Source organism: Anas acuta, chromosome 14, assembly GCF_963932015.1.
Source record: "Anas acuta chromosome 14, bAnaAcu1.1, whole genome shotgun sequence".
Lineage (NCBI taxonomy): Eukaryota > Metazoa > Chordata > Aves > Anseriformes > Anatidae > Anas > Anas acuta.
The window spans coordinates 8,988,875-9,010,023 of NC_088992.1; the positions used below are offsets into that span (position 1 = coordinate 8,988,875).

Below are 21,149 nucleotides of genomic sequence, written 5' to 3' on the forward strand. Positions count from 1 at the left end.
AGGGCTCAGCACAGCTTCGTGCCACCGGGACCCTTCCCGGGGCCACCCCGCTGCCCGTCACCCCACACCCCCCCGGGGAGAGGTGCCTGCAGCCCCGCTCACAGCTTTCTGCAAGGTTTTATTACCCAACACCCAAGTTGACAAGTGTAATCCTCCCTCCCCCTTCCTCCCCACACCCCCCCCCAACAAAAAAAAAAAAGAAATGAAGAGGAAAAAGAAGAAGATCAGGGACCGAGCTGCAGTACTGCTGTGCCGCAGCGCAGGGCTGGGGGGGCAGGGGACAGGGGGGGACACTGCACGGGCAGGGGGCTCCCAAGCACCCCCCAGGTGCAGCCTCCTGCAGCTCAGGTGCTCGCCCAGTTCCTGGGGCCATGTGGGACCAGTCCTTTGCTGGGGTTGGGCTGGAGGGAGGACGAGGTGCCGGGTCCCACGGCGCAGCAGGGACGCCGCAGTGCTGCTGGCAGGGGGATGCTCACCCCCTCCATGCGCCGACCCTGTGCCCCCAAAGCTTCCCAGCACGGCAGGGACGTAGGAAAAGTGTTTCAAAAGAGCCACGGCCCTGCAGGCCGCGGGGGAGGAGGTGGCTCGCAGCTGAAAGTGTCTCTTAAAAAGCTCCAAAAATGCAAACACCGTTCAGTAAAAGCCCCCCTCCCCACCCCACCCCCCTGCAAAAACCCAGCGGTAAAAAGTGGCAGCGCTTTGCGGCCGGCACGTCCCCGGCTGCTGGCCAGGAGAGCAGCGAGGGGACACGGGGACCCCCGCAGAGGGACAGGCACCCCGGGCATCTCGGGCACCCAATGGGGTCCTGGGCAGGCAGGACGGACACGGCACCAGGGTGGGCTCTGTCCCCACCGCCAGCTGTGATGGGGACACGGACATGCCCCGTGCTCCGACGCAGCCAAGGAGGGCTGGGGGCATGGGGACAGCCCCCCTGAGTGCCTCCGGCCACAGCAACGGGGACAAGCAGCCGGTGGCCCCGAGCACACGGGCTCTGTGTCTCCGATGTGGCTGCCCCCACGCTCCCTCCTGTAAATCCATTTTGTGGGGTGGGCACGGCCAGGGGCGGGTGGCACCGCGATGCAGCAGCGGCTCCAGCACGAGCAGCGACGCTGCTGCCTGCGGTGCGGGGCTGGAGCTGGGGGGAGCCGGCAGCGACCTGCCCATGTCCCGCTGCGAGCCCCTGCCACATCCCAGAGGTGCCACCAGCACCGTGCCCCACGGCACCGCTGGCGGAGAAACCCCCGGTGAAGGAGATGCCTTGTCCCCGCCTGCAGCGCTCCATCACCACCCGCCCCGGGAGCCCTGCACGCCGGCAGCAGGCGTCTCGGGGCAGCGGGGCAGGGTCCCCTCCCCGAGAGACCCCCCCCCAGTCCTGCCGGAGCGGGCAGGGGATCACTCCATGGCGGGGCCGGCGCGGGAGCAGCAGCGGGGCCGCCGGACGTTTTGCAGCAGAGCCCGAAAGACGCTGGGCTGCCTCTTCGCCTCGCCTTTGCGGGGGGCTCCCTTGACGGAGCCGGCACGGGTGCTCTGCGGGGTCATCACCACCTGCCGCCCGTGCTCCTCGATCTGCTTCTCCAGGTGCTTCTGGATGGCCATGCCCAGCACCTCCACCTCCATGGAGGCCCCGTACACCTCCCACGTCATCCCCTTCTCGTCCCAGCTCACCTCCCGGATGGGCTCCGGAGCCTCCTCCACCGCCCCCCCCTTCACGTGCACCTCGGGGTACGAGGCCTGCGGGGACTTGGCCACCGGCGTCATGGGCCCGGTGGCCACCGAGCGGGTCTCCACGGGCATGGACACCTGCATCTCCGCGTCCTTCTTGGAGGGGGCTGCCCCCGGGTGCGGGGCAGCGGCGGAGCCCGGCTCTCTCTTGGGGAAGGTGAAGGCGGCGGCCCCGTCCGGGGGGCTCATGGGGCTCAGGGCCACCGACACCAGGGACGCTCGGCTGTCCACTTGTGTCCCCATGTCCTGCGTCCCGGCATCCTGAGGCGGGGTCACCTCGAACGAGTAGGATTCGCACAGCAGCTTGGCTGTCCGGGGCTGCTGGCTGCTCTCGGCGTCCACGTTCCCCTCGCCTCTGCCCTGACCCCCTCCGGGGGGGGCGGCCGTGCCTCCCTGCGGGGGCTTGGCAGCCTCAGCGCCCCCCGCCTGGGGGGCAGCTCCCGGGGACGCGTCTGTGCCGCCCTGGGGCTGCTCCTGGCTTGGCATCAGGGGGCTGCCGGTCCCCGGTGCTCCCGTGGCCGGCTCCAGGAATGCCACGTGCTTGGCCGGAGCCGGCGCGCTCCCCGCGTCCTTGCTGGGTGCCTTGAGGCAGGGCTCGGGCAGGGGGGGCACGGGGGCAGCTTTCTCCTTCGGGGTGCCGGGGCCCGCGGGACCACAGGCAGGGGCAGTGCCGACGGGTGCAGTGCCGACGGGTGCCGCACAGCTCCCCGCCGCTGCGCTCCCGAGCGCACCGGGAGCCGGTCCTGTCGGCACTGGCGCCTTCTCCGCCGAGCCCGGAGCCTCGGGCTCAGCCCCGCAGCAGTTCCTCATGGCACGGCCACCCGCGGCGCAGCCGGAGCTGGGCAGGCGCTCGCCCACCGCTGGGCAGCCCGAGGAGCCGGTGCCGGGCTCGCAGGCGTCCTCAGCCTCGCGGCTCAGCAGCTGCAAGCCCTCGGGCTCCTTAGCGCTGCCCATGCCCGGGGAAGGCTTCTCCCATGCTAATCCTGCAAGAGAGGGGATGGGGCGGTGAGCGGGGCACTCACCCCGGCCCCCCAGGGCTGGGGACAGTCGGATGCCGACTGTTTCTTTCCGTGCCGCCTGCACCAACAGGTAAGGCACCGGGTGCACGGCGGTGCTCAGCGCCCACCCCGGGGAAGGGAAGAGCAGTGGCAGCCTCTTACCACAAACGCCAGCTTTCCCCCGGCGTGGTTGAGCCAGGAGCGGGATTCAGGTGCTGCTGCAGCTCCCAGGGCTGTGGGGACGTGGCCTGGAGACCCTGCGGAGGGAGAGCAGCTCGAGAGTATCCATGGGTGCCTGGCAGAGCACTGGGGCTGCTTGGCACGGCGTGGGGCGAGGGCACACGTTTGGGCTGGGCACGCGGGCAGGCTGCAGCCACCTTGGGGTCACCACCAGCCCCCTCCTCTCCGTGCCCACCCGACCCTCGACCCCCGGCAGTGGCACCTTTGTGGGTGCTGAGGGCCCGGGGGGCTGCAGAGCATGATGAGGGGCTCGGGGCTGTCAGAGCCGTGCCCCGGGCAGGGCAGGGGCTGCCAGCTGGGCACCCCACACCCTCACCCTGTGCATGGCACCCACACCCGGATGGGCACGAGGCCACGCGGGGTGTGCCAGGAACCGGGGGGACACCACCTGGTGTCACACAACCGCCCCCAAACACCCTCCAGCCCCTATGGGGGCAGCCCCACCCCACGGGGGTCGTGGCAGCCCCGAGCTCCCCGGACCCCAGCAGCTCAGGCGGTGCCACCGGGAGCGGGGACCACGCAGCCACCACCCCCTCTGCCCCCCTGGCACCCCGGCGCCCACCTCCCCACGCAGCCCCCGAGCCCCCCCCAAGCGGCACCTCCCCTCGGGGCCGGGCCGAGCCCACCCTGCGGGCACCCAGGGGCGCTGCGGGCACCCACGGGGGGGGGGTGCTCGGTGCCTCGTCGAGAGGCGGGGGGGGGGCGCACCCATCCCTGGGGCACACGCGTGTGCGCACAGCCGGCGGCTCGGGCACACGCACGGGGGCACGCGGACGCGCACGGGCACGCGCCCGGCCGAGCCCCGAACAAAGCCGCCCCCCCCCCATCTCTCCGCCATCCCCTCCCCGGTTACCGGAGGGGGGGGGGACCCCGCCACGTGCGCGCCCCGGGGCCGCCGTTACCTGCGGCTGCCGCCCGGTCCCGTCCCGTCCCGCTCCGCTCCGCTCCGCTCCGGCGCGGTGGCGGCCGCGAGCATGCGTGGGGCGGCGGCGGCGGCGGGGGCGGTGCCGGGGGTGGGGGGGGGCACCGGGGTTTTTGGGGGGGCGAACGGGGGTGGCGTCGGCACCGGGGTTGGGGACCGCGGGCAGCATCCGGCGCTGCCACCCCACTGCCCCCCCAAGCGCACCCCAAGCCCGGGACCCCCACCCTGCAGCCCCCCCCTCCGGCACCCCGGGGTGTGGGTGGGGGGCAGCCCGGTACAGCCGCCCCGGGACCCCCAGGGCTGTGCCACCCCGACGCGCCCCGGTGCAGCGGGCACGTGGCTGGCACCGTGGCCTGGCCGCTGGGTCCGTGGCACGAGCCCCCCCGTGGCACCGTCCCCCGGGTGGGGTGGGGGTGGCAGCGGCACAGAGCCCCTTCCCCTCCCTACCTCGTGCTGCAGGAGGATGCTTCGCTCCCCGGCATCACCGCGGGGTCTTTGGCGCTGGCTGCACCCCGCGGCCACCGGCCCCGAGGGACGGGGACACCGGGGCTCCCCGCTGTCACCACCGAGGGGACGAGGAGGGCTCCCGCACACCCCTCGCCCGGGGGGAGCACGGGGAGGGGAGAACGTCCCCGTCTCCCTCCCGGCAGCGCTGCCTCTGCTCCCGGGCTCAGGCTTTGTCTAACTCCTTCCCACGCACTCCCGCTCGCGCTGCGGGGGGGAAGGCGGCCTGCTCGCCTCGCCTCGCCTCGGGGGGCTCACGGCCCCCCTCCCGGGGGGTGCCCGCCTGCCCCCCAGCACCCTGCGGGGCCAGCGTCGCCTCCCTGCCCCGGGGATGTCGCGCTGGGGGTAGTGTCCCATGCACAGGGACACGCGGTGAGCCCCCACTGTGCCACCACGGTGTGGGGTGGTGGGGGGCTCCGTCACCCACCGTGGGGCACCAACAACCGTGATCCACTCGTGGTTCACCCTCTGTGGTCCCCCCATGGCAGTGGGGACCAAGGGAGGGACAGCCACAGCCACCAGCCCCATGTGCTGCTCCAGCCACCTCTCCTCCATCCTGGCACCCATGGGTGCCACCGGGCTGCCGTTGGAGAGGATGGTGCAACAGGTCTGTGGAGCATCCTGAGGAATGGTCTGTGGGGCAGGAGCTTGGGGCCAGAGGGGTAACATTAACCCTCAGTTGGGGTTTCCCCATCGTGGGGTTAACGTTAAGCCCCCCCAGCCCTATAGATCTATAGGGTGGCGCAGCGCCGGCGCGATGGGAGCTGGCACACCTGGTTGCCTGGAGACAGGGGAGGTTGGCGGTGGAAATGCTCCTTCCAGTAAACAGCGAGGCTGGAACAAAACCCCGAATGCTAAAAATAGGGAGGAAGGATATCAAAATAAAGAGCGCTGCCTTGCCTCCCCAGGGCACCCCCATGCCACCGCCGGGCACCCCAAAAAGCCAGGGGACGGATGGGACACACTCATGGGCAGTGACATGAGTGGGTCTGAGCTGCTGCGGGATCCCAGAGCCCCGATCCCAGACCCCATAGCAGCCAGCACCTTGCCTGGATGGCTGTGCTGCACCAGCTCGTCATGCACGGTGCACAATTGGTGCACTTGCAGCCCGCCAGGTGTTTGCATGGCCACGGCCACATGCTGTCCCCAACCCCGGGCTGTGCTGGTCCCAGTTCTGCACTTACTGGTCCCAGTTGGCCCCCTGTGCAGCTGGGTATGGTGAGGGGCACCCCAGCTATGGGTTTACATCTGGGTTTATGCTGCCCCACGGGGGATCGAGCCCAGGCTGGGGATGGGGAGGACAGGGAACACCGCAGGCAGAGCCATGTCCTGGCGGAGAACAGGACCACGGGGCTGTAGGGCCGCATCCTGCCTGCTCTCACCTCAACCCCCCCGCTCTCCCCTTCCCCATCGGCACCTCGTATCCCAACCCCTCCGTGTCCCAGCCCCTCTGTGGGGGGCTGGCGTGCGCCTCTCCCCTCCCTGCAGCCAGCCTTCCTCCCCGGCCAGCTGCCTCCTTCCTCCTCCTCCTCTCCCCACCCGGGTACCTCCGGGCTGGCAGGATAACAATAGCGAGGAGGATGAGTAAGATGGTCCCCATTGCCTTGGCAACGCACTCCCGCGCTCCCCCGGCTCGCGAGGAGCCAGGCAGCTGCCTGAAAAGCGCATCCTCCCCGCGGGGAGGGGGCCGCGGGCGCAGGTAGCGTGGCAGCCCCCTCCCTCCGCACCACGGCCTGCCTCCCACGCGTGCACGGGCAGCGCCACGTGAACGCGCCAGGCGCACCCACGCCAGCCAAACCCGCACCCGGCACCCACAGCCCCGGGGGGCTGACAGGGGGTGCCCCCAGTACCGGGGTAAATGTGGGCTACGGGTGTAGGGCTGCACGAAGCCCCCTCCCCAAGCCAGGCTGCGTCCCAGTGGGCAGCACCTGCTGTGGGGTGGCAGAGCCACAGATGCCTTGGGGTGGCACGAACGCTCCTGGGAGGTGCAAAAAACACCTCAAAAGCCCTCAAAACAGTGCTGCCTGCCCGCTGCCTCGGCTCCACGACGCTCACGCCACGCGGCTGGCCATCAAAATGGCGGCGGCGGGGCGGCCATTTTGAGGGCGGCGGGGCAGCCATGTGGAGGGCAGCGGGGAGGCTGCGGGGCCGTGGCAGGGCCGGAGCGGGTCCGGGGCAGTGCCGGGCTGGGGGGAGCCTGGCGGGGGGCAGCCCCGACTCCCCCGGGCTGCTGGCCATGGTGGAGACTTTCTACGGGCGGGCGGCCAGCCTGGCGCTGCAGTCGGCGGCAGGGAGGCCGGGAAGGCTGCCCTGGCTGCGCGGGCTCCTGGAGACCATCCGGAGCTGCAGCTACGTGCTGGAGGTGGCCTTCCCCCTGCGCCGGGACGGCGGCACCTGGGAAGTGGTGCAGGGCTGGCGGGCACAGCACAGCCAGCACCACCTGCCCTGCAAAGGGGGTGAGGGAGCTGCGGTCTCTGTCCCACGGGTCCTCCCTTTTGGTTCACCCCACCTGCAGCCCCCTCTGTGTGTGGCTCGTGGCCATCCCCGTGTGCCTTTGAGTCCCTGTCCTAAATGCCATGTGCTCACTGAGGGTGTAACGCACCCCAAATGTGCCCCATAGTGGTCACGGTGTTCCCGAGGGGGCCCAACCTCCCGTCCCCTCCCAGAGGTGCTCCCCGAAGCCGTCCTGTGTCTGTAGGACGGCTGGTGGTTGGGAGGTTGTTTTCCATTCCGTGGTTGTCTGGAGGAACGAGCCCAGCTGAATGATCTCTGATCACCTATTGTGACTGGATGCTGCTGTTCCAGAGGAGTCAAAGCCTTGCCTACATTTCCTCTGTGCCGTTTGTGGCAAAAAAAAGAAAAAAAAAAAAAAAAGGCAGGTACTCTTCATTTCTTCTCTCTCTTTTCCCAGGGGTTCGTTTCAGCAGTTCAATCGGCGTCGATGAAGTAAAAGCCCTGGCTGCATTAATGACATACAAATGTGCCGTGGTGGGTAAGTACCAGAGGAGCGTGAAAGCGCGCGGTGGCTTGGGCATGGGATGGGGCCGCGGCGCGGTGACTCAGAGCAGCTCGTCAGGTGCTTTGAAAAGCAGGAGCGCTCTGGAGGTGCAGGATGTTCCTCCGGGCACTGATGCACCAGGGCCGGGCTCGCTGCGGCTGCAGAATGCACGGCCGGGCGGCCGGGACATGGGTGTGCATCAGGGAGTGCCAGGCGTTGTGCTTCTCACATGCAGGCTCTGTGTTGTCATGGATTCAGCGCTGCCGGGAGGTGGTTGTGGCAGGCTTGGGGTCCGTATCCTGCCTGCTTTCCTCCACACAGCATCTTAGGGGGAAGCTGTGCGTGGCAGGGGGGGTGTTTGCTTGTTGGGGGCAGGCGGGGAGCATCTGGCTGCCTCACCCGGTCTTTTGCAGATGTTCCTTTCGGTGGTGCCGTGGCGGGTGTGAGGATTGATCCCAGGAAATACTCGGTGAGCTCCCCCCCTCCTTCCCCTGCTGGCGGCCCATAACTCACGCTCCATTTGCACAGCCCTTCCTCTCCGCGTATCGCAGCGATGCGCTCTGACAAGCGGGGGGGAAGCCGCTTGCAGTGAGTAACACTCACCCAGCAACTGTGAAAAGCAGCTCTGGGGGGGGAGACGGGGGTGGTGAACTCTGGTTTACGGTTCAGTGCGTGCAGACAGACACAGGCTGAAAGGCTCCGGAGCAGGGACGCTGCCCTGCTGCTGCTGCGGTGCTGGGGGAAGGTGCAAATCAGCAAGGGGCTGGATGGGGAGGGGTCAAAGGGACCCCGAGTTCACACATCTCTTTTTTTTTTGACATAGCAAGGGTCCTCAGCTGCTGAGAATTATCCCCCTGCAGACATCGGGGTGTGCTGCGTGCAGGCGGGGAAGGGGAGCTGTCGGGTGCTGTACCTTGGCTCCCTGATTTTTCTTGGGGCCTGTAGTAACAATAGCGTTTTGATGCTCTCGCACAGGAACACGAGCTGGAGAAAATAACGAGGCGTTTTACTATAGAGATGGCCAAGAAGGGATTTATAGGTGAGAGTGTTTTTTTTTTTTCCCCATTCCATAAGAAGTGAGCGGTTTGCAAGCAGCAGAGCAGACAGCGACCGCCCGGCTGGGCAGGGCACAGAGGCCGTCAGCACTGGGCACTGCCCTGCTGCTCTGCTGGCAGGTCACTGCTCCTCTCTGTCTCGGCTGTGAATTTGGAGCAGGGAGAGCCCCACACAGCACCAAACACAGCAGCAGCTGGCCCAGGCTGCACTGTAGGTGCTGCTGCTGATCAGCAAGGGCACTGCCCTTGGTTCCTGCTGGCCTGCATGGACACATGGAGAGGAGGGAGAATTTCTGCTGCTCAGTGGATGCTAGTCACAAAACAACAACCTTTGTGTTCCCTGCTTACTTGAAAATGATGGGAAGGGACGCGGCAAAGACCCTATAAAAGCCGAAGATGCTAATGCAAGGGAGGCTGGGAATATGCTGGTGCATGGGCAGCTCCAGGCTTTGGACGGGGCATTCCTTGGTGTGCCCAAGAACACAACCAGCCTGTGGAAACCATATGTACATATGCCAATGGCTGGAGCAAAGGAATCGAATTGCAAAGACAAGATTTGACAGATTTTCCTCCTCCACAGGGCCTGGGATTGACGTGCTGGCCCCTGATGTCAGTACTGGGGAACGGGAGATGTGCTGGATAGCTGACACCTACACCTACACGATGGGGTACCGGGTAAGCTCCAGCGCTGCTGGTTCGGAGCCCAGGGTGCCGTGGGTGTCACGAGGGTTTGTGCCCAGGGGCCCTTGCCAGGGACTTGCTGCAGTTTTAGCTGAGGCTCGGGGCTGGATGAAGGACGCCAAGGCTTGGGGAAAGCACATTTAGCTCAGGGTGCTTCTCTGGAGGACTCAGACCAGGGGAGACCTTAACCATTGCTCTTCCCTGCCCGGCCTCGCAGGACATCAATGCCCTGGCCTGTGTCACCGGGAAGTCCATCAGCCAGGGAGGGGTCCAAGGGCGACACTCTGCCACCGGGCGCGGGGTGCTGCATGGCATCGAGAACTACATCAACAACACGCACTACATGGACTGCATCGGCATGAGCCCCGGCCTGCCCGGCAAGACCTTCGTGCTGCAGGTAAGTGCCCAGCCCCTGCAGCTCTGAGGAGGGCACTTCTCTGGCGTCTTTCTGCCGCTTCTTTCTGGGAGAGCTTTCAGCCTCAGCTCCTGCAGCACTGCCCGGAGATGATTTCCTGAGCCCCTGGCTCCTGAGCCCCAAGCGTGTCACCTCCTCGTGCTGGTGACGTGCTACTGGTGATCTGTTCAGCACCAGGTCCACAGAGCTGGCCCATCCCTGCTTTTTTGGGATCAGACCTTCCTGCAAACAAAACCTCTGTAAGGTTTCAAGCAGAGGAACTCGCCATGGCAGCTGGCATGGCCGAATTTGCTCCTTTGAGCAGTTTTTCAGACCGGCTGCATACGGAGGCTCAGGGGTGAGTGCTGCTCACACGGTGCAGGCATTTCCAACATTTCTCCCTAGCCATCCACTAACACCACATAAATGGGAGCTGCAACAAACCCCGGTCTGTGCAGCCACAGAGAGGACAGGAGACAGGATACGGAGCTCTGGTGGCTCTGGTGGAAAGAGCTGGTCCTTGTGATAGCTTCATACTTCTGTCACCAGCTGAGTGAGCTCTGAGGTTCCCCGCTGCGAAGCTTCTTGGCGCAGCCCCCATCCCTTGGGGTGCTCTGTGGGTCTGGGAGCAAGCTGGGACCTCAGGGTGCCAGCCCTGCCTCTTTCCCTCTCCTCCCAGGAAGGGCATTCCCTCCCCTGCAGCCAGACCTTGCTCCCAGCCACGGTGAGGTGCTTCCCCCTGCTGCATCTCCTGCAGCTGCTGCTCTCAGCTGCTGCTGCCCCAACACCGCTGAGCCACCACTGCTCTGCCTGCAGCTCGGCTGGCTGCATTTTCTGCTGAGCCCAGTGCTCTTTGGAAGGAGAAATAAACTGAGCAGTGCGAGGTGCCGGAGGATTGCTCAGATTGTGCCTAGGCGCTGTGCGGTGCCCAACAAAGGGCTGTGCTTCTCACTGCATCAGTTTGCTATTGAGATCAGCCCATAGAAACTGAACAGCGTGCTGTGCTCGGAACATCACGTCCAGGAGCTCTGGAGGTGATAAAGACAGGCTGAGCTGGAAGCCACAGGGTCTGCTTCTTACAACCCTGTAGCCAGCCACGGTGGTCTCTGTCCTGCCAGCACCTCGTCTACCTCCAGCACTCACCAGGGACAGCTAGGTCAGGGATGCTGTTTCTGTTGCACAGCTCTCCGTTTGGCCCCACGCCTTCCCTCTGCCCCGAGCTGTCACTGCTCTGTGTTGCTGCAGGGCTTTGGCAAGGTGGGGCTGCACACCATGAAGTACCTGCACCAGTTTGGAGCCCGCTGCATCTGCGTTGGGGAGACGGACGGGGCCATTTACAATCCCAGTGGGATCAACCCCAAGGAGCTGGAAGACTACAAGAGAGTGAGTTGAGCCTGTTCTGCACGGGTGGTGGTCGGTGCTTGTCCTCAAAGCATCCATGAAGCAGGGGCTGCCCCGCGTCCCCTGCAGAGCCCAGCTCGGCTCTCCTTCTTGCTCCAGGGCCACGGCACCATAGTTGGCTTCCCGAAAGCAGAGCCCTATGAGGGCAGCATCCTGGAGGTGCCCTGCGACATCCTCATCCCTGCTGCTATTGAGAAACAGCTCACGAGGGAGAATGCGCCCCGGGTGCAAGCCAAGGTACGGAGAGCCCACACCATGCGCTCCCCCTGGGGACCTGCTGTGTGCTGTAGCGTCAGTTTGGGCACTCAGCACCCCAGGGAGGTGTCACGTCACCTCGCTGACAACGTGCCCTCTGTGCCAGAGGGACAGGGAGTGAGGCAGAGGTAGCAGGTCACGTAATGTAGGGGAAGAGGGAAGCCTAAGCCCTTCCCTTTGCTGGCAGGAGCAAGGAATGTTGAGTGACCTTGGCTGGCTCTGCTGGCATCCTCAGCATTCGCTGCTTTACCACATCCTCCCCCAGGGCAGAGGAGATGAGATCCTTGAAGGTGCTGGCTGTTACAGTGTGGGCACTGGAAATCAGAGGCAGCAGATAAGAGTGAGCAAAGCAGGGAACTGCTCCAGAAAGCAGCTTCCAGCCTCCACTGTGAGCTTCAGGTCCAAAGGGACAAGGCATGCTGGCACCGGGGACTTTGTCACGGCCAAGGCCTTTTGCAGCCTGAACCTTTAATCATCTCTTGCAAAACATGAGGTCTGAGCATCTGCGGGCCCTGAACAGCCTCGGTGGGGAGGCGAGCACTCAAAACTCTGCCACTAGAAGTGACCTGGTGGGGGGGATAACAGCAGCCCAGGCCTGGTTTCTCCTTTCATTTCTCCTGTCCCATGTCACCTCTGCTCTGCTTGTGCTTTCAGATCATCGTTGAAGCTGCCAACGGCCCCACTACACCCGCAGCACACGACATATTCCTGCAAAGAAACATCCTGGTCATCCCGGTACGTCCGTCCCCAGCGCGCGGGGAGGTGGCAGGCTCACGGTGGTGTCGGCTGCACTGATGTGGATCCAGCCTGGCTCTGCCAGGCTCTGAGATCAGGCGGCGTTCACGGTGCTGCTGCAGTTGTTTCCTGCCTCACTCCAGCTGCCGAGCAAATCCGGGGAGCTCAGCTTGCTGCTTTCCCTTCTGTGCCCTCCCGGTTCTTGGCTGCAAGCAGTGGCAGACCCCGGGGCTCCTGGCTGTCACCAGCAGGTCCCGCAGTCATGTTTGGCCAGCAGCAAACTGCCACATCGCAGCTGGTGTCTCTGGTCAGAGACTCTGCAGCCCTAGGACTCAGCCAGCCCGGTAACCTCAGGGTGTCCCTGAAGGCAGGAGTGGGGAGGGGCTGAAGGCAGAGGGGGGAGGACCCCCCCAGATCAATCCTGGGTCTCGGGTTCACTCGAGGCAGCAGACAACGAGCATGTGCTGCCCTCGGCAGGACGTGTACGTGAACGCTGGTGGCGTGACCGTGTCCTTCTTCGAGTGGCTGAAGAACCTGAACCACGTCAGCTACGGCCGCCTCAGCTTCCAGTACGAGTGGGAGTCGAGCCACTACCTGCTGCAGTCGGTGCAGCACAGCCTGGAGCGCTGCTTCGGCAAGGCCCGAGGGGAGATCCCCATCCTCCCGTCCCCCGAGCTCCAGGCCCGCGTGTCTGTAAGTGCCTGCAGCCAGGGGCGGCTGTCCTGGCCGCTGGTTGCACAATCCCTGGCACCCCTGTCTGCTGCCCCCAGCAGGGTGTGGGATGTGGGGTGTGCGTGGTGCCATGCTGCTGTCAGTGGGCAGTTGCCTTCCCCTGGTTTTGGGATACCTGGGACAGGGCACTGGGTGTCCCACCGTGTGGGGTTGTGCTTCTCCTGCGGCACAAAGCCCCCCCGGGCCAGCTGAGGGTGCCGACCCGTGGTGCTCTGTGGGGCTGCGTTGGATAAATCAGCCCAGCCTCCCCCCACAAAAAAAGATTAATTTGCTGTCCCCCTCAGGGTGCCTCAGAGCAGGACATCGTGTACGCGGGACTGGCCTACACCATGGAGCAGTCAGCCAAGGTACCTCGCGGGGCTCCTGGCCTTACCCCAGCCCTCGCTGCGGGGGCTCTGCCTGCAGGGTGCCCACCCTCAGCACCACTCGAGGCCTGGGTTCCCCTTTCCCTGCTGGCTGTGGCCGCAGCTCGGGTAAAGCCTCTTGCTCAGCAGTCCCCCGCTGCTCCTGGCACAGAGGGAGCACCGCCTGGGTCCCTGTCCTTCTCCCTGTCCCCCTGAACCTTCGGGTCCCACTTCCAGGATTGTTTAGATGATCCCTGACACGCAGCCTGGTGCTGGCAGCGCTCGGGGAGGCCTTGTGCCACCCCTGGGGGCAACAGCCCTGTGCCATGCTCAGCAGTGGGCACCCAGGGGTGGCCTCGTGCCCTTTGGGTGCTGCTGTGGCTGTGGTTTAGTCCTCGCACACACTGCGTGCCCCCTCCTCCCTGCCTCCCCCTTGCCCCCAGACCTTTCCAGCACACGGCGGCCTCACAGCTCCTCTCTCCTCAGCAAATCATGAACGTGGCTGCGAGGTACAACCTGGGCCTGGACCAGCGAACCGCTGCCTACCTGTGCGCACTGGAGAAGGTGCTCACCGTGTACAACGAGGCCGGCTTCACCTACTGACAGCACCCGCCAGGCTGCAAGGGACAAGGACGGGCTGCCACGTGGGGAGGGACACAGGTCTGCTGCGCAGAGGTGCCCCGATACCGCCTGGGGAAGCCCTGGTCTCTATAAATGGTTTATTTCGGAGGTTTATGCTCTCTCCCTTGTGCCTGGCTCTCAGCTCTCCTGGGCAGTGCGGGCTGGATTCATCCCTCCACACCCGCTCTGCCCCGGCCCCTTTGCAGCCCCCTGGTCAGAGCAGGATGTCTGGCTGTGCCCCGGCTGCCCCCGTGCCACGCTGCTCTCCTGGGAGCACTCTGCCGCATGCTGCAGGACTTCTTGGCCAGCTAGGGGAGCTCTTCCGAAAAGCTGAGCTAAACCAAGTTGTTCTCCTTCTGCCAGGGGCTGAACCCCTGCAGCGCTGCTGCCCGGGGACCCACTGCAGCACAGCCGGTCCTGCAGCAGTCCCAGCCTGGCTCTGGGGACACGGCACAGGGGGTCCCACGCCCCCCTGCAGCCTGTCTCACCTTCAGCTGCTGCACGTATCCGCCTCCCTCCCCAAAACTGTGCTCCCAGGCGGGTGGGAGCAGCGCCAGCCCCGCTCCCCCCGGGAAGAGCCCCAGCTCAGGCTGTTTACCAGCGTGCCCAGCAGTGCATGGGGAGCGCTGCAGGCACTGCTGCAACTGGTGCAGACACGGGGATCGGAGCCAGGGCCGGGATCTGCAGGCGTCAGCAGACCTGTTGTGTGCCTGTGCTGACTGCTGCAGCTTCGCTCCTCACCGGCAAAGCTGGCGAGCCAGCATGGGTGAGGAATTTAATACGATATGCGCAGGGGCAGGCTGAGCCTCTCCCCACTGCCTCTGCTGCAGCCGAGGGGCTGCAGGCTGGCTGGGGGCACAGTTTGGGCTGGGGGTCCCACCCTGTGGGAGCTGGAGGCCCAAAGATTGCCCTCTGGGGTGGGCGCAGAGGAGAAGTCCCCCATTGCTCCATGCTCCTAGCACAAGGATCGGGGTGCGTGTCCAGGAGGCACCTTACTGCACGTCCTGCTGCTCTGGGGAGGCGTCAGCCTGCAGGAAGCCTGTGCCCAGCACCTGAACCCCCTTTGCTCGCACAGCCTGTGCCTGCTGGCAGTGCCAGGGGCCAGACCTGGAAGGGAACCAGTGCTCGAGGCCAGGACCACATCCATCCTCCTCCTGGCTTAGGGTCCTCAAACCCAAAGGTCCCCTGCATTCACCAAGCACTGCAGCCAGCAGCAGGACGGGTGGCACAGGGATGCTGCCAGCACCCCAGGCTCAGCCAGAGCATGCTGCCCGCTGCCGAAGCAGCAGCAAGCACACACGGAAGAGTTTTGTCTTCATGAGGCCCTGCTCCCACAGCCTGCCCCAGCCCCTCAAATCCTCTCCCTCAAACCCGCCAGCCCTGCCACCAAAGGGTGGGGGCAGCCGCTCTCCCCGGGGACCCCACAACCAGGACCAGGGGGCTACAGACAAGAGTTGGCTTTATTCACGGACACGGGGGCAGCTGTGTCACTGGCAGCTGCCCTCGTATTGCACATCCAGCGACGGGGGCGAGGGGATATCCATGCCACGTCACAACACAGCGTCGGCACTACGGGACCTCGGGGGCAGAGGGAGGGGGGGCGCGGGCACCGTCACCACCCAGCAGGCTGGGGAGCGGGCTGGGGCGCCCAGGGCTCACAAAGGCAAAAGACCCGTCCACCCATAGATAGAGAGATATATATAAAAAAAAAATAGTTCCACGACGACCAGAGCAGAACCACGGGGACACGCGTGCAAGCGGAATGTACAGCAGCCCGCGAGCAGGTCAACATGCTTTGTACAGACACAGACACGCCGGGAGCAGCCGGGTTTATGGCGCTGGGAGGGACACAGGGCGATAAACCCGGGCTTGGCGGGCACACACGCACGCACACACACACGCACACCGGCCCCTGCGGGCAGCACCCACGGCTCGGGCACGCGCCGGGGCTCCGGGGCTTGGACACAGCGGGTTTCTCACTGCTAGACACGGTACGGAGACACGGACACGGTCCCTTGGAACGGAACTGGAGGAAGAACTTGTGAGCGAACGGGGCAGGGGCACCCCTGCTCCTCCCCGGCACGCGGGCACCGGCCAGGGCTGGCTGGGGAGGAGCAGGGGGCTACCGGCGGTTCGTTGTGCTGCTGGTGGAAGAGGCAAGGACGGGGGTCCATTATGCCTCTGGCTCGTACTCCTGGTATTCCTCCTGCGGGGTGGGCAAAGAAAAAGCCTGTGAGAGAGTTTCCCTGGGGCACGGAGCCCCTGTGCCCCCCAGCCCCACGCCAGCTTGCCCTCAAGGCTGCAGGGCTGAGCGCAGCCACACCACCCGCAGTGCCCCCTCACCTGTGGGGGCTCCTCGTAGTTCTCCCCCTCCGGCTCCAGCAGCGGCTCGACCAGCGGCTCCTCCACAGCCTCCTGGGCCACCTCCTCTGGCTGGGGGCGAAGCGGGGTGGTCAGTCCCACACAAACAGCCCCCCGCGTGTCACCCACGCACCCTCCCTGCTCCTGCCGGACCCGGGGGGACCTAGCAGAGACCAGCCATGCACCCGTGATGCTGGGAGCTCCGGCTGGGGGCACCAGGGGAGCGGGATCAAGACAGGCTGGTGTGGTATGGGGCAGGGTGTGGGGGGCTGGCAGGGCACCCTGCGCTCACAGCATTGCACCTAGCTGGGAGGTGACAGGCAAAGGGGCTGTGGGAGCAGTGCCTGGGTGCGTGTGGCCCTGCAGTGCTCCCAGCCTCATCCCCAGGTGGGTGACATGTGCTGGCACCATGTGGCCCCCTCAGGCTCTGGTGGGGCTGTGGGAGCATCCTGCATCCCCAGCAGGGCAGTGTGGTGCCAGGAACCCCTCCCCGGCGCTGGCAAGAAACAAGGAGGGTGGCCGATCCCCCCCCCCCCGCGCAGCGGCGGTGCCTGCTGTGGCCTCATTTCTTCAGCTGATGCTATTTCGGGCTAAGCTGGAAGCGAGCGGCTCATCGGGGCGGCGAGATGCGAAAAAAAAAAAAAACACCCCGCCGCCCCTCCCGGCCCCGCGCTCCCGCAGCTGTCAGCTCACCTCGCTGCGCGCCCCAGCGCTGCGCAACGCCGGCCCCGCGCCGCCATGCGGGACCCCACGCACGCACACGTCCCCGGCGCACGCAGCCACCACGCTGGGGATGCTGGGGACGGTGGCATCTGTGTGTGTGTGTGTGTGTCCCCCTCCCTGCCAGCCCTGGGTGCGCTCAGCTGCGGACCTTCCGGCAAGGCGCTGGGGGTGCCACCGCATCCATCCTGCGGGGCTGGGGATGGCCCTGGGGGGCTCCCCGCTGTGCCGGGGGCCGTGGCGTCCCCGGTGTGGGCAGAGCGGTGCTGGAGGGCGCGGGGCTCACCTTGAGGTCCGCAGGGAACTCCTCCTTCTTCACCAGCCCGGTGGCCGCCGCGATGTTGCCGGCACCCGAGAAGGCGGCTTCGCCCAGCTGGGATGCCTGCTCCTTCGCCTTCTCAGCCACTGCAAGAGCCGGGGGGAGCGCGTCAGTGCCCCCCCTCCCGGCACAGGGGAGGCGCAGGGAGGCGCTGGGCAGGATCAGGCCCTCCCTGCCTGCATGCCCGGGCACTGGGGAGGGGAGGGGGCCGGGACGGCGCTCTGCAGCTGGGCACGGAGCGCGAGCAGCGCCGCAAATCCTTTGTTGCGGGCCCTGTTATATAAGAGGCTTTAGCCGGGTGACATCAGCCCCCTCAATTAGCCCCTGATCTCGTTAGCCGGGGCCGGCGCTCCTGGGGACAGAGGGGAGCCAGAGGGGCCGTACCTGAGGTGACGCCTTGCACCACGCCTTGGGTTTTGCTCCCTGGGGGTAGAAACAGAGAGAGATGGGGTTAGAGAGCCCCACGCACCGCACTGCGCATGGGGCCCCGGTGGCGCTCTGTGAGCCAGGGCCACATCCTGCCTGCACCCCAGTGGGACAGCCGGGGGCTGAGCACCCCCCCAGCACCCTACGAGGCTGCTCCGGTCCCTGCAGGAGACCCGGGTCGGGGCAGCACAGGACCAGCACCACTGGGCAGCATCACGGCTGTGCCGCTGCACGAGGCATCCCACGGGAGCCAGGGTCGGTGCCCGGAGCTGAGGCCAGCACCGTGCGGGCACCTCCTGCAGGATGGGGCCTCGGGGTGCTCCAGAGCTCGGGACCCCCCCCGGGGCACTCATCCTGGGCAGGATGAGCCCCCGCTGCCCCGCCAGGACCCGGCACGGCTCAGCACCGCTCCGGCCCCTCGCCACGCAGCGCTGCTGGTGGGACAGAGTGGAACGGAGCAGCCAGCGCTGCCCCGGGGCCTGAGCAGCCCAGAGGGGGACAGCTCCCAGCAGGGGAGTCCCCAAACCCCCCCCCCGACACCAGCACCAGGGGCAGGGCGCGACCACCAGCACCCCTTTTGCCCCGGAGCATCCCCGGCACGGCCCCTGCGGGTCGCAGCGCTGGGGAGGGGGGGGCGCAGGGGGCGCAGCCGCGGGGGTCCCATCCCCTCCGGGGCTGGGGCAGGGGCTGCGGGGGACACCGGGGGGGACACACGGGGACAAGCGGGGACAGCAGGGGGATGGGCGGGAGGCTGCAAGGGCAAACGCAGGAGGATGCAAGGGCAGGCGCGCGGGGAGAGGGGGGGGGGCGAGGAAGGGGGGCAGGCCCTTACCAACATAGAGGACCCCCTCCTTGGTCTTCTCGGCCGCCTCGGCCACCCCCTGCTTGGTCTTCTCGGCGGCGGCGACCACCCCCTCCTTGGCCTTGGACAAGCCCTTCATGAACACCTCCATGGCGGCTCTGCGGGGAGAGCCCGCACGGCTTCACCCCGGCCCCGCGCCCTCCCCGCCGCATCCCCGCGCCCTCCGGGCCCGGCCGGGCTCCGCCCCGGCCCCGCCGTCCCCCCCCTCCCCACCCCCGGGGGGCTCCGCCGCTTAACCCCCCCCCCCCCCCCCCACCCCGGGGCTCCGCCGCGCTGCCCGACCTGGATCGGTGGCGGCGGGGACGGGAGGGGCGCGCAGCGAGCCGGGCCGAGCCGGGCCGGGCTGCGGCGGGGCGGGCTCAGTGCGGCTGTGCCGGGGCCGCGCCGCGATGAGATGCGAGGGGGGGAACGCGCCGAGCCGTGCCGAGCCGTGCCGGGATCGGACAGAGCCGTGCCGAGCCGGGAAGAGCCGTGCTGAACCGTGCCGAGCTGTGCACAGCCGTGCTGAGTCCGAGTAAAGCCGTGCCGTGCCGAGCCGTGCCGAACCGTGCCGAACCGTGCCGAGCCGAGCCGTGCCGTGCCGAGCCGAGCCGAGCCGTGCCGAGCCGTGCCGAGCCGTGCCGTGCCGAACCGTGCCGAGCCGTGCCGAGCCGTGCCGAGCCGTGCCGAACCGTGCCGTGCCGAGCCGTACCGAGCCGTGCCGAACCGTGCCGAGCCGTGCCGAGCCGTGCCGACCCGTGCCGTGCCGACCCGTGCCGACCCGTGCCGACACGTGCCGAACCGTGCCGAGCCGAGCCGTGCCGAGCCGAGCCGAGCCGAGCCGAGCCGAGCCGAGCCGTGCCGTGCCGTGCCGTGCCGAGCCGTGCCGAACCGTGCCGAGCCGAGCCGAGCCGAGCCGTGTCGAGCCGTGCCGAGCCGTGCCGTGCCGTGCCGAGCCGAGCCGTGCCGAGCCGTGCCGAGCCGTGCCGTGCCGAGCCGTGCCGAACCGTGCCGTGCCGAGCCGTGCCGAGCCGTGCCGAGCCGTGCCGTGCCGAGCCGTGCCAAGCCGTGCCGAGCCGAACCGTGCCGAGCCGTGCCGAGCAGTGCCGAGCCGTGCCGTGCCGAACCGTGCGGAACCGTGCCGTGCCGTTCCGAGCCGTGCCGAGCCGTGCCGAGCCGAGCCGTAACGAGCCGTGCCCAGCCCGGGCAGAGCCGTGCCAAAGAGTGCCAAACCGTGTAAAGCCGTGCCGAGCCGTGCCCACCCCGGGCAGAGCCGCGCCAAACCGTGCCGAGCAGTGCCAAGCCATGCCAAGCCGTGCCAAGCAATGCCGAGATGTGCCCTGCCCGAGCAGAGCCGTGCCAAACCGTGCCGAGCTGTGCCGAGCTGTGCCAAGCCGTGCCAAGCCGTGCAAAGCCCGGGCAGAGCCGTTCCCAGACCGGGCAGAGCTGTGCCAAACAATGCCGAGCTGTGCCAAGCCGTGCCAAGCCGTGCCCAGCCCGGGCAGAGCCGTGCCAAACCGTGCCGATCTGTGCCAAGCCGTGCCAAGCAGTGACCAGAACCGGGCAGAGCCGTGCCAAACAGAGCAGAGCTGTGCGAAGCCGTGCCAAGCCATGCCGAGCCGTTCCCAGCCCGGTCAGAGCTGTGCCAAGCCGTGCCAAGCCATTGCAAGCCGTGCCCACCCGTTCCAAGCCCGGGCAGAGCCGTGCCAAACCGTGCCGAGCTGTGCCAAACCGTGCCAAGCCGTGCCCAGCCCGGGCAGAGCTGTGCCTAGCCGTGCCAAGGCATGCCGATCAGTTCCCAGCCCGGGCACAGCCGTGCCAAACCGTGCTGACCTGTGCCAAGCCGTGCCAAACCGTTCCCAGCCCGGGCAGAGCCGTGCCAAACCGTGCCTAGCAGAGCCAAGCTGTGCCCAGCCCGGGCAGAGCTGTGCCAAGCCGTGCCAATGCATGCGGAGCCGTGCCAAGCCCGGGCGGAGCCGTGCAAAACTGTGCCCAGCCCGGGAAGAGCTCTGCCAAGCCGTGCCAAGCCATGCCGAGCCGTGCCCAGGCCGGGCAGAGCCGTGCCAAACCGTGCCGAGCCAGGGCAGAGCCGTGCCAAACCGTGCCGAGCTGTGCCAAGCCGTGCCAAGCCGTGCCCAGCCCGGGCAGAGCCGTGACAAGCCGTGCCCAGCCCGGGCACAGCTGTGCCAAGCCGTACCAAGCCGTGCCCAGCTCGGGCACAGCCGTGCCGAGCGGTGCCGAGCGGTGCCAAGCCGTGCCAAGCCGTGCCCAGCCCGTGCAGAGCCGTGCCGAGCCGTGCCGAACCGTGCCGAGCCGTGCCGAGCCGTGTCGAACCGTGCCGAGCCGTGTCGAACCGTGCCGAGCCGTGCCGAACCGTGCCGAGCCGTGCCGTGCCGTGCCGTGCCGAACCGTGCCGAGCCGTGCCGAGCCGTGCTGAACCGTGCCGAGCCGTACCGAGCCGTGCCGTGCCGAGCCGTGCCAAGCCATGTCGAGCCGTGCCAGCCCGGGTAGAGCCGTGCCAAACCGTGCCGAGCTGTGCCAAGCCGTGCCAAGCCATGCCAAGCCGTGCCCAGACAGGGCAGAGCCGTGCCAAGACGTTCCCATCCCGGTCAGAGCTGTTCCAAGCCGTGCCAAGCCATGCCAAGCCGTGCCCAGACCGGGCAGAGCCGTGCCAAGACGTGCCCATCCCGGTCAGAGCTGTGCCAAGCCATGCCGAGCCATGCCGAGCCGTGCCAGCCAGGAGCAAAGCCGTGCCAAACCGTACCGAGCTGTGCCAAGCCGTGACAAGCCGTTCCCAGCCCGGGTACAGCCGTGCCAAACCGTGACAAGCCGTGCCGAGCAATGCCGAGCCGTGCCAGCCCGGGCAGAGCCGTGCCAAAC

The 21,149-nt window shown here is 67.2% G+C and overlaps 3 protein-coding genes across 4 annotated transcripts; 1 reads left to right on the plus strand and 2 right to left on the minus strand.

Moving 5' to 3' along the window:
- Positions 1–98: 98 nt before the first annotated feature.
- GPRIN1 (G protein regulated inducer of neurite outgrowth 1) lies at positions 99–4,584 on the minus strand. 2 transcript variants are annotated; one of them, XM_068698271.1, is made up of 3 exons: positions 4,330–4,584; positions 2,883–2,977; positions 99–2,705 (listed from the first exon to the last, which is right to left on the minus strand). In XM_068698271.1, exon 3 carries the CDS (start codon positions 2,674–2,676, stop codon positions 1,393–1,395), a length of 1,284 nt encoding a protein of 427 aa, XP_068554372.1. In that variant the 5' UTR covers positions 2,677–2,705; positions 2,883–2,977; positions 4,330–4,584; the 3' UTR covers positions 99–1,392. The 2 variants fall into 2 exon arrangements, with proteins under 2 accessions (XP_068554372.1, XP_068554371.1); XM_068698270.1 differs by lacking the exon at positions 4,330–4,584 and adding an exon at positions 3,863–3,949.
- Positions 4,585–6,517: 1,933 nt separating this feature from the next.
- On the plus strand, positions 6,518–13,714 carry LOC137864131 (glutamate dehydrogenase 1, mitochondrial-like). The gene is made up of 12 exons (XM_068697961.1): positions 6,518–6,842; positions 7,298–7,378; positions 7,798–7,853; positions 8,360–8,423; positions 9,020–9,114; positions 9,338–9,517; positions 10,760–10,897; positions 11,015–11,152; positions 11,825–11,905; positions 12,383–12,598; positions 12,922–12,984; positions 13,468–13,714. The coding sequence occupies exons 1-12, from the start codon at positions 6,623–6,625 to the stop codon at positions 13,582–13,584; spliced, it is 1,449 nt and encodes a 482-aa protein (XP_068554062.1). The 5' UTR covers positions 6,518–6,622; the 3' UTR covers positions 13,585–13,714.
- A 1,330-nt stretch (positions 13,715–15,044) lies between these two features.
- Positions 15,045–18,836, minus strand: SNCB (synuclein beta). Its single transcript, XM_068698457.1, has 6 exons — positions 18,573–18,836; positions 18,261–18,388; positions 17,387–17,425; positions 16,970–17,088; positions 15,946–16,035; positions 15,045–15,808 (listed from the first exon to the last, which is right to left on the minus strand). Exons 2-6 carry the CDS (start codon positions 18,379–18,381, stop codon positions 15,776–15,778), a joined length of 402 nt encoding a protein of 133 aa, XP_068554558.1. The 5' UTR covers positions 18,382–18,388; positions 18,573–18,836; the 3' UTR covers positions 15,045–15,775.
- Positions 18,837–21,149: the final 2,313 nt, after the last annotated feature.

What these genes read in the sequence shown, in the direction of transcription:
- GPRIN1 (XM_068698271.1), bottom strand. Translation starts at nt 2,676, where the DNA reads ATGGGCAGCGCTAAGGAGCCCGAGGGCTTGCAGCTGCTGAGCCGCGAG.
- LOC137864131 (XM_068697961.1), top strand. Translation starts at nt 6,623, where the DNA reads ATGGTGGAGACTTTCTACGGGCGGGCGGCCAGCCTGGCGCTGCAGTCG. An exon ending in TTGATCCCAGGAAATACTCG is followed by an intron (nt 7,854 to 8,359) that starts GTGAGCTCCCCC and finishes GCTCTCGCACAG; the next exon opens with GAACACGAGCTGGAGAAAAT. An exon ending in AGCTGGAAGACTACAAGAGA is followed by an intron (nt 10,898 to 11,014) that starts GTGAGTTGAGCC and finishes TTCTTGCTCCAG; the next exon opens with GGCCACGGCACCATAGTTGG.
- SNCB (XM_068698457.1), bottom strand. Translation starts at nt 18,381, where the DNA reads ATGGAGGTGTTCATGAAGGGCTTGTCCAAGGCCAAGGAGGGGGTGGTC. An exon ending in AGTTCCCTGCGGACCTCAAG is followed by an intron (nt 16,036 to 16,969) that starts GTGAGCCCCGCG and finishes CTTCGCCCCCAG; the next exon opens with CCAGAGGAGGTGGCCCAGGA. An exon ending in ACTACGAGGAGCCCCCACAG is followed by an intron (nt 15,809 to 15,945) that starts GTGAGGGGGCAC and finishes CCCACCCCGCAG; the next exon opens with GAGGAATACCAGGAGTACGA.